Source organism: Lolium perenne, chromosome 4 (genome assembly GCF_019359855.2).
Source record: "Lolium perenne isolate Kyuss_39 chromosome 4, Kyuss_2.0, whole genome shotgun sequence".
NCBI classification, from domain to species: Eukaryota; Viridiplantae; Streptophyta; class Magnoliopsida; order Poales; family Poaceae; genus Lolium; species Lolium perenne.
Window position 1 is genome coordinate 86,487,331 of NC_067247.2, and position 10,550 is coordinate 86,497,880.

A 10,550-nucleotide genomic window follows, 5' to 3' on the forward strand; every position below is an offset into this window, starting at 1 on the left:
TTTTCCGTATTGCACAGTGATGAAGATATTCTCTCTTAAAATAATATTCAAACATCACTTCATATTCAGAGTGTCACAGTTGCCTTATTTTACAAGACAATTGGCAGTTGATCCTTTCCTGTACAACGATTTGCATGACAAGATGAGGAATTGGAGAGGCTGGAAGAGATGGTGCTCAGCACAGAACACGTTGCATTATCAGTGTCAAAGAGGAATTGGCCGCAAATGCAAGACTGATTGATAGTGTCTTATTGCAAAGATTACATTCGATCCTGTAGAATTAGTTCCACAGTGGAAGAACTGAGCATTACATTCAATCATGGCAAAAATGCAGAAACCTTCAAAAGGTTCCAGTGGAAGAACTGAACATTAAATTCAATCATCATGAACCATCAAAAGTTGCAAAAACCATTCAACTAGTACATAAAAGAAGAACAAATATGGAAAATTTTACAACTTATACACATGTTTTGTTCAAGACATAAACTAATCGCTCTACATTCAGCTAGTACATAAACCTGCCGTCTAGTGAAGAGAAAGCCTGCTTGACCCTAGGTTCAGGAACTCAGACGAGGAAAACAATTAATGCTTCACGCCCATGCCTCCTCACCGGCACGTTAGGCATCAGCGGTGGCGCCAGAGATTGAGAGCAGGGCTCTCGAAGGCATCCACCAGGTGGTTGACGCGGACAGCCCCTGGCACGCTCTTCAACGCCGGGCCCGGCGTCTCGTCCCGCACGCAGCGGCGCCTCGAGGAGCGCGGCGGCAAGAAGCGCCACGGAGGCATCGAGACCCCCGACGCGGAGGAGGACTCCGCGTCGGCGTGGGAGGGCGTGGAGTGGGAGGGGGAGCCGCTGGGGTTCGAGGTGTCCACGGAGCCGATGCCGTACCTGCCTGACCCGAAGCAGGTCGACTTCTGGGAAGGACCTCAGTGGGATCTCCTCGGCTTCTTCGTGCAGTACATGTGGGCGTTCGGCGTCTTCTTCTCCGTGAGCACCTCTTCCTCCGTTACATCGCGCTGTAGTCTGTAGCACTGTAGTCTGTAGCACAGTCTCTAACGTCGGATCTGAATGTTTCTCAAAAGAAAATCGAGTTTACTTTTCAGTTCTTTCTACGCCAGATAATTTTGATTTGCAGTTGAGTAGCTCTATGTTGGAATGGTTTGAAATTATGAAGTGGAAGTCACATGAAACAGCCCCTCCAATTCGACAAGTCATGACATGTGGCACGCGGAGAGGAGGCAGGACTAACATTAAAATTGTTTAGATCGCGAGTAATAGTTCCAAGTCTATGAGCGTATCATTGTTTGTAGTATGGTGAGATACTGAATTGTTTTCCAAGTCTGAACCAGAAGAGTGGCTCCTTTCCGTTGTCTAGAACTCCAAGTCATCTAGTGGTAGTGTGCGGAGATTGCTCAAATACATACAGGAAGTTATCTATTTGCATTTCCTCAAAGACATACGGCTAAATTACATTGTTGAGTCACCCCTAGTGTTTGATCATTGCCATTATGATGTGCATCAACTTAACCACCGTTCGTTGCAGATGTCCACTCAATATGTAGAGATTACTTTGCATGTGATCCCATCCTCTGATATCATCAAAATTAATCCACCCATGTTAACGCAACAAGGGTCAGTTATAATGTCTAAACGGATTTGGTCTCGTTAGGTCAACTCTGTTAGGTCACGGCTCTGGCGATATGGGCGATCTCGCCCTCCCGCCGCCGCCACCACCTTACGAGAGTCCGTCGGATCGCCGTCGAGCGGTGCGAGAGTCCATACGCGCCACGAGCCGTAGTGGAGGGAAAGACTCGGGAGGAATCCCGGTCGGATACAGATCAAGGAAGGCGGTGGCGGGCGTCATAAAGGCCGATCCGCGGCCTTGTTCCGATCGCAACCACCAGTACCCACCCCCTCGAGCGGAGATCGATCTGGAGAGCTTCGGTCAGGATCTCCAGGCGATGGAAGCACAGCAGGGAGGGAAGAGGATGGTGGGCGCTCGATCTAGCCAAGGAGGAAGGGATGATAGCGTTGCGGCACCGGATCACAGGCGGCGATCCATGGTTGCTGCTGATGGCCGCCGGGCAGGCCAGGTGCGTGTGCCCTCTCAGGCTGTTGGACTACTGTTGGCGCCGCCGGCAGGTTGGGGTGATCAAGGGGGTCTCGTTGAGAGACCTGCCCACCCGAAGCCTACTGGAGGAGCCTCAGGACACCCACGGCAGAGGCACAATGCACTCGTCGAGATTGATAGATCGCGGGAGGAGGACGGGAACTGGGAGGATGGCAATGTGCTTGAGGAACCAGGGCTTCATCAGGGCATGGAGACGCAGCGTGGTGGTGTGGTTGATATGGATGATGAAGTGTTCCTGGAATTTGATGAGGAAGAAGAGGTGAAGATGGAACCGAGTGTGCCTACTTCATGGACGATTATAGCAAGGTATATGGCAAACTTCAAACCCAATACAAAGGCCATGTTTGATCACTTTACCGACGAGGTATGGTATCTGAGGAGTGGCATACGCTACTCAGAGAAGGGAAAGAACTACTATATGATCACGCTGTTCTCCAAAGGCGACTATGACTTTGTGATGAGGGGAGGGCCATGGATCTTTAAACAGAATGCCTTGCTTGTTAAGGATATTGACAATGCACTCCAGCCCTCTGAGACAGTCTTGAATTCAGTGCCTGTATGGGTGCGGATATATAATGTGCCGTGGGGAAAGCAAGATGATGTTTGGGGTCGGAGATATGGTAATGGCCTTGGTGAGGCTATTGAAGTGGACGTGCCAGCAACGGAGCAAGAGAAGAAAGAATTTCTGCGTGTGCGAGTGCTACTGCCGTATGATCGAAGGCTACAAACACAGATCAGCACAGGGGTGAAAGGCAAGCCTAATGAGACCAAAATCTTTAAGCTGAAGTATGAGCGTGTACCATATTATTGTTCCCACTGTGGATTTATGGGCCACAAAAAGGATGACTGTGAGAAGAGGAGGTTGGGTACACCTTCCCTAGATTACGATGCGCATGAACTACGCTGCAGCCCCTATAAGAAGTTTGAGTATAGATCCCACTACGTACCACCAGGCCAGGTGCGACGGGGTATCAGCTTCACAAGCTTCGGCAGTGCGGAATCTCACAAACGTTTTTCGCAGAGAAGAACACCACCAGGAGAGCAGCGCCGTAATAGTGTGACTCCAGAACAGCCGCACTCTCAGGCAGGCTCCGTTGAAGAAGAGATGCCGCCTCTAATGGATGAGGAGGAGCTGTATCCGGCTGCTGCACAGGGGGCTGTGCCAGCGATACCAGACCTCAATGATAAGGCAACTTCCAGCCAACAGGAGGTGGTCTCCTCTCTTGCTGATCAGGTGGACAAGATGATAGTGGATCCTGGACAGGAAGCAAAGCAGCATGAGCCACGGATGGGGAAGGATGCGTCTCTGCCAATTATTCAATTTCCCGATGAGGAGGAAGAAGCAATAAACCGTGGACAGGAGAGCTATGTCCGGCTGGGCATGACAGCTGATGTGTTTGCACAGGTGCAAGCCCTACAAGCCCAGGTTGATGCAACATCGAAAGGCAGCAGCTGGGCCACTGGGCCTCGACCTAGTGATATGATTCCTGCCATGCAGGGCCTCTCTGACCTGCAGGTATCGTTTGGCTCGATGAGCGATGTCTCTATGCCGGCTGCGGATACGATTCTGGGGAAAAGGACAGCGGAAGAGCATGAGGTACAGGGGCAGCGCTTGGACCTGTCTTTAGGGCTGCACTATGCCGCCACGGAAGATGGAGGAACGCCTAAGAAAGGGAAGAAGCAAGGTGTGGAGCGAAGACAGACGGAGAAGGGCAGCACTGACTTGGTTTATAAGCGAGCCAGGAAACCGACGCCAACCGGGCACAAACCAACCGGTAACCTGACGAGACCTAATGTTTGGTCTCGTCAGGCGCAATGAGTTGCCTCTCGTTCAACTGTCGGGGTGCCGGGAATAACCCGACAGTACGTGAACTAGCTCTGATTTCCCAAGTTTGGAGTCCTCGTTTGTTTTTTCTTTGTGAAACTAGACAGAATAAAAATAAAATGCGTCGTCTGCGTCATAGGTTAGGTCTTAAGGGTTTTGCTGGTATTAGTAGTGATGGTTTGAGTGGAGGTTTAGCTCTTTTTTGGCATGAACAACTCATTGTTGACATCCAGGATATTAATGAAAGGTTTATTGATGCTTATGTCCGTGAGTCCCCTGCTGCTCCGCAATGGCGCATTACTTGTGTATACGGTGAACCACGGGTTGAAAATCGACATCACATGTGGGATACCCTTCGCCATTTAAAAACTCTATCAAATCTGCCTTGGTTAGTGCTTGGTGACTTTAACGAGGTGCTTTGGCCTGAGGAGCACCTATCCTGTACTCTTCGGCCCGTACATCAAATGGAGGCTTTCCGCGAGGTGCTTTTTGATTGTCAACTAACTGATCTTGGCTTTGCAGGTGTGCCATACACATACGATAATAAGCGAAAGGGAAGGGCCAACGTCCGGGTCAGGCTTGACCGCGCAGTTGCCTGTCCAGCCTGGAAGGATAGGTTTGCAGATTCCAAGGTCAAACACTTAACATCTCCTGTCTCGGATCACTGCCCGGTGCTTGTGGAATTGTTGCAGGAGGTACGGGCGCCACAACGGAGTCCCAAGAGACAATTTGAAATTGTGTGGGAGCGTGAATCTGACTTGGGCGAGAGGATCGCTGGTGCCTGGGGCGAGGCGGGACAAAAATGCAATCTAACGGAGATCATGCAGGGCCTAGACCAAGTCATGTCAATGTTGCAACAGTGGAGTAAAAAGAAATTTGGTAACGACTTGCGAGAACTGAATAAGGCTAGGAAGCATCTGGAAACGCTCAAGCTGAACAATGCGAACCAAGAGGACATTCGACGAGCTACAGATCACATGCAAGAACTGCTATACAGAGAAGAGATGCTATGGTTGCAGCGCTCGCGAGTCACATGGCTAAAAGAGGGCGACCGTAATACTAGATTTTTTCATCAAAAAGCAGTCTGGCGAGCCCGTCGAAATAAAATCAAAAAACTCAAAGATGATCAAGGCATTTGGCAGGAGGTGCCAACTGACATGGAGAGAATGGCGTCCTCTTACTTTCAGGAGCTGTTTACACGGGACCCATCTCTCCAATCAGCTGGCCTAGTTAGTATGACAGAGGAGAAGGTTACCCCAGCCATGAATGACAGCCTTTGTATGGATTTTACGGATGAGGAGATAGGCGATGCCCTGTTCCAAATTGGGCCTTTAAAGGCACCGGGTGTTGATGGTTTCCCGGCTCGTTTCTATCAACGCAATTGGGGTACCATCAAAGAGGAGGTGATAAATGCGGTGAAACTATTTTTTGTGACAGGGCATATGCCGGATGGGGTCAATGACACTGCCATTGTGCTCATTCCTAAATGTGACCAGCCAGAAACTCTCAAAGATTTCAGGCCTATTAGCCTTTGCACTGTCATCTATAAAGTCATCTCGAAATGCATGGTAAATCGACTTAGGCCTATATTGGGTGAAATTGTGTCAGCTAACCAAAGTGCCTTTATTCCTGGCAGGCTCATCACAGATAATGCTTTAGTGGCCTTTGAGTGCTTGCATTTCATCGAACAGAATACAAATCCGGACAGGAATTTTTGTGCCTATAAGTTGGACTTGTCTAAAGCCTATGACAGAGTGGATTGGGAATATCTACAGAAAGTGATGCAAAGGTTAGGTTTCTCTCAACGATGGGTGGACTGGATAATGGCTTGTGTCACATCGGTGAGATATCAAGTTAAATTCAATGGGAACCTCCTGGATTCATTTTCGCCTTCTCGGGGCCTCCGACAAGGTGATCCCCTATCGCCATTTCTGTTTCTTCTTGTGGCTGATGGCTTGTCTACTTTGTTACAAAGGGAAGTGGCTGCTGGCAATATCACCCCAGTCAAAATATGCCGCCAAGCTCCTGGAATATCACACCTCCTGTTTGCAGATGATAGTCTCCTCTTCTTTAAGGCTGAGGCAGGACAAGCTGCTCATATAAAATCAGTCCTTGATATTTATGCCTCGAGTACAGGTCAACTTATAAATCCTGGCAAATGTTCCATCTTGTTTGGCAGCTCATGCCCTACAGCTAGGCGGACAGATGTGAAAGAAGTGCTGAATGTGGTCCAAGAAACTTTTGAAACAAAGTATCTTGGACTCCCAACCCCAGAAGGCCGCATGTCAAGTGGAAAGTTTCAGAGCCTGCAGTCAAAGTTAGCAAAATGTCTGGTCGAATGGGAGGACAATCACAAATCACAAGCAGCCAAGGAAATTCTCATAAAAGCCATTGCGCAAGCTATCCCTGTGTATGTCATGAGTGTATTCAAACTGCCTCTAGGCCTCTGTGACGAATTGACAAAAATGATTCGACGATATTGGTGGGGAGCGGAAAATGGGAAGAGAAAGACCCACTGGGTGGGCTGGGACATCATGCTTAGGCCGAAGGACTGTGGTGGATTAGGATTCCGTGATATGCGTCTGTTTAATCAGGCACTCTTGGCACGGCAAGCATGGCGACTGATACAATACCCTGACACTCTTTGTGCCCAGCTTCTTAAAGCGAAATACTTCCCAAATGGCTCGTTGATTGACACTGTTTTTACAGGGAACGGATCATCTACATGGCATGCCATCGAATATGGACTAGAGCTCTTGAAGCAAGGTGTAATCTGGAGAGTGGGCAACGGTGCCCAAATCCGCGCCTGGCGCGACCCATGGATCCCCAGAGACTCCAACCATCGACCGCGCTCTGCACAAGGCCGATGTCGGTACCGCTGGGTAGCTGATTTCCTCCAACCTGACGGGTCTTGGAACTTACAGCGCCTACACCTCTATTTTGAACAGGAGGATATAGAGGAGATCATCAAAATAAAAACCTCCCCAAGAAATGAGCAAGACTTTATTGCATGGCACCCAGAGAAACGCGGAACATTTACTGTCCGCAGCGCTTATCGCCTAGCTCTGACCGCTACCATGCAGTGCCATGCCCATGGTGCAACCAGCCTACGGCCCAACGGTGAGAGACCGATCTGGAAGCTGATTTGGAGCTGCCAGGTACCACCTAAAGTGAAAACACTAACCTGGAAGATATGTAGGAATGCGATTTCCACACAAGTTAATATGGCCAGGAGGGGTATGTCTACAACGCGAACGTGTACAATCTGCGGCAAGGAAGATGAGGACACCTTCCACGTCTTCATTCGCTGCGCACATGCTAGAGCACTATGGCAGGCCATGTCTGAAGTCTGGCCACTACCGCAAGATGATTTACTGAAGAACACTGGTCGGGAGTGGCTCTTGCATCTTCTGGCCTCCATACCGGATGTGCAAAGAGCTCCAACCCTCATGACGCTGTGGCGGATCTGGCACGCCCACAATGAGATGACGCATGCCAAACCGTGTCCCGCGATTGAAGGATCGAGGCGTTTCCTGGTAAGCTACTTGAATTCTCTTATGATGATTAAGCAGTTTCCTAATGCAGATGTAACCAAAGGCAAAATGGTGGTGGATCCTGGACGAGGATTTAAGCGAGCAGGAACAAAGGAGGATGGTCGCCAAATGTCTCAACCTAGGTGGATTCCACCAAGGCCGGGAGAGATGAAGCTAAATGTCGATGGAGCCTTTACAGAGCATGGCGCTGGCATTGGCATGGTTCTTCGGGACTCCCAAGGGGAGGTTCTCTTCTCGGCGTGTCGATCATTGCAGCACTGCAGAGATGCGACGGAAGCGGAACTCCTGGCCATGGAAGAAGGACTACGCCTAGCTCTGCATTGGACACAGCTGGGGCTTACGGTGGAGACAGACTGTGCAGAGGTTGCAGAGCTTATCAGGGAAACAACTCCAAACACCTCTGTGTTTGCCTTTAAAGTCAATGTAATTCGTGAGTTATTAAGGGAGAGAGATACTAGGATAGTCAAGATCAGCTGGTCATGAGTTGGCTAAGCTAGCTAGGGTTCAAGGCCGAACTGAATTTTGGCTCAGAAGCTTCCCTGAGGAAGCTGCTGCAGCCATAGCCCTAGACTGTAACCTGTGCTCTAATTAATGGAATCTCTTTTCCCCGCAAAAAAAAAAAAAAAAAATCCACCCATGTTAACCCTCATGCAAGCGACGAATTACACATGTCTAACGGATTCTCGCTTAATGTCTGCCAATTAATATTGCATAATTTTGCAGTTGGTTGCTTGTGGATTCGCTGTGGCTACATACAACGATGGTGCAACAGACTTCAGAGAAACTCCTTCTTTCAAAGAATCCCTAACACAGGAGTTCCCCGAAGAGGCAGAATCTGGATCTGATGTGTTTGAAGGTAATCCAACTGAGGTAGCACCAGCGCTTGAGTAGGATTCTCGAGGAGACATCGCACAAAGAAACGAAGGCTTTCTCTTTGAGCTATAGGGCTCTGCAGATAGCCAGTAAAACTTGTACAAGGTTCAGTTGAAACTTTAAAGCATAGTGGTAAGGAAATTAGCTGGTCATCACCATGTACTGAATTTTCTGTTGGATAATTCGACTTTGAAATCAAAATATGTAGATGGCTTATTAGTGGTGATGAAATCATGCCATGCTTTTATGATTGTTATTATTTTATTTATTCTGGTACTTGATTGGCTTGCCTACATGACAGAAAATTCTTAGAAGGGTGCTTCCGAGAATAAACCAAACTTTCTTTTTTTCTTACATAAGCATCAGCTTATTTGTATAGGAGAGGTGTCTAGTTAGGCATCCACCTAATATAAATAAGCACCGTTACTTAAATAAAAACTGGTTTATTTAAAGCACCTCTCTAAGCATCTTGCATTGTACATGCCCTAAGAAGCAAATTTGTGACATTTCTGCCGTCTACCTACAAATTGTATATTCTGAATGTATTTCACAAATCTCATTCTGCTCTGTACTAAAGTCCCTCTTGAATTATTTTGTGCTAAAATTATAAAATAAAATATCTATATTCAGTTAGTGATGATTCAATTGTTCAGCTCCACTTTATTTTATGTTTATATTTTGTGCTTAAACTTATTGCACAAATATCAATCTATATTCTAGTTGAAACTAGCATGATATCATCTTGTACTGAAATTCACCTTGGATAGTGCTTCATGAAATTTCTGAAATATGTAGAATGTTAGTGGTAATAAAATTGAGCTATGTTTTTATGCCTTTTTCTTGTACTTGGTTTGCGATCATATGGGTCTCCTTTCCTTCAAAAGACAACGTCAACTGTGACTCATATGGTATGAAAAAGGAGCCAAAATTCTGTTTAGCATATCAGTCAAACGAAGACAGTTTCATTCTGTTGCACATTGAATTTCCCTCGGATGTTCATATAACAGAAATCTAAAGTCCCCCCTTGGATAATCTATAAATAAATTTAAATTGTTAGTACCGATAAAATTCATATGGAAGTGCTTCAGGCTCAGTCGATTGTGATTTTGTTGGTGTATGATCCAATGGTAACTAGGTATGTGCATAATTTATAGATTGCATGGAGCTTTTAAATTTTGAAAGTGCGTGGTAGTTGCACGTCTGTGGTTTTGAAACTCCCTTTGGGCAGGTGCCCATTTCTGCCTTAAACTGCAGACGACACAATTTGTTGGTGCAGCTATAGATAGATCTAATAATATGCACCTTGTTCTGCTGGTACTTAACTGATGTTGACTTGGGGATATTTGAGCATCAATAAGGCTATACTTACGGGACGATTTGTTAAGGACAAAACTTACAAAGGTGGATGCGGAAAAATTGGAACAACCAACCCAGGCTTACCAATGAAACTGAACCACGTCGTGTCCGTAAGCCTGGTCCGTAGGAAAATTCCGTAGGTGTAGCATTGTTGTTTGAGCACACGTAACACTCTCGGAGGCAAGTTTGAATGATTTCTGTCACCGTTGTACTGCTGTTATAAAGTACACACAAGACACATCATTTTGTCCAAATACAACGACAGTTTTTTGTGGTCAGCTCCACATAGTGTCAGCTTGAGTAGTTCATCACAAGAATCTCGGTGAATTCTGCGTATCAACTCGTGATCCATGAATACCCTAGGGAAGAAGATACAAAAGTTCAGTATATGACCTAACTACCGCCCGCTGGAGCCCCAACGTGCCAGCGCCCATGACACAAGCTATGGGACTATACGCTTCCCAACTGGACAGGGAACACATGAATCACTTAGTGAACATCCAAAAGCTTTTGTTCCTGCGAGTCCTTTACTAGCTTCCGGTTTAAGGTTTTCATGACCATGAGGAAGAAGGACGATGCTCGTACCACCAGAACGTTCCTAACCAGAGCGCACAACTGAGTGAGAGTGCCCCTGTGGCCTTGTCATTTACGCATTGGCGAGTGGCGTCAATCTCGTCATTTTGTTTATCCCTATGCCTTCCATTCTCAAAGCTTCGCGTTACTCATTAAGCAGATAAGCAAAGGCAACAACTTTGGAAACTTTGTCTATTCCTATATCTCATAACTATTAGTATGAATTGTATACACTTG

The 10,550-nt window shown here is 47.1% G+C and overlaps 1 protein-coding gene across 1 annotated transcript; it reads left to right on the top strand.

Moving 5' to 3' along the window:
- Window positions 1–598: 598 nt before the first annotated feature.
- Window positions 599–8,615, top strand: LOC139830005 (uncharacterized). The gene is made up of 2 exons (XM_071829060.1): window positions 599–988; window positions 8,235–8,615. The coding sequence occupies exons 1-2, from the start codon at window positions 599–601 to the stop codon at window positions 8,400–8,402; spliced, it is 558 nt and encodes a 185-aa protein (XP_071685161.1). The 3' UTR covers window positions 8,403–8,615.
- Window positions 8,616–10,550: the final 1,935 nt, after the last annotated feature.

Bases quoted from the DNA above. Each gene is read 5' to 3' on its own strand.
- LOC139830005 (XM_071829060.1), top strand. From the start codon at position 599: ATGCCTCCTCACCGGCACGTTAGGCATCAGCGGTGGCGCCAGAGATTG. The intron at 989-8,234 runs GTGAGCACCTCT...ATAATTTTGCAG, and splicing joins CGTTCGGCGTCTTCTTCTCC to TTGGTTGCTTGTGGATTCGC.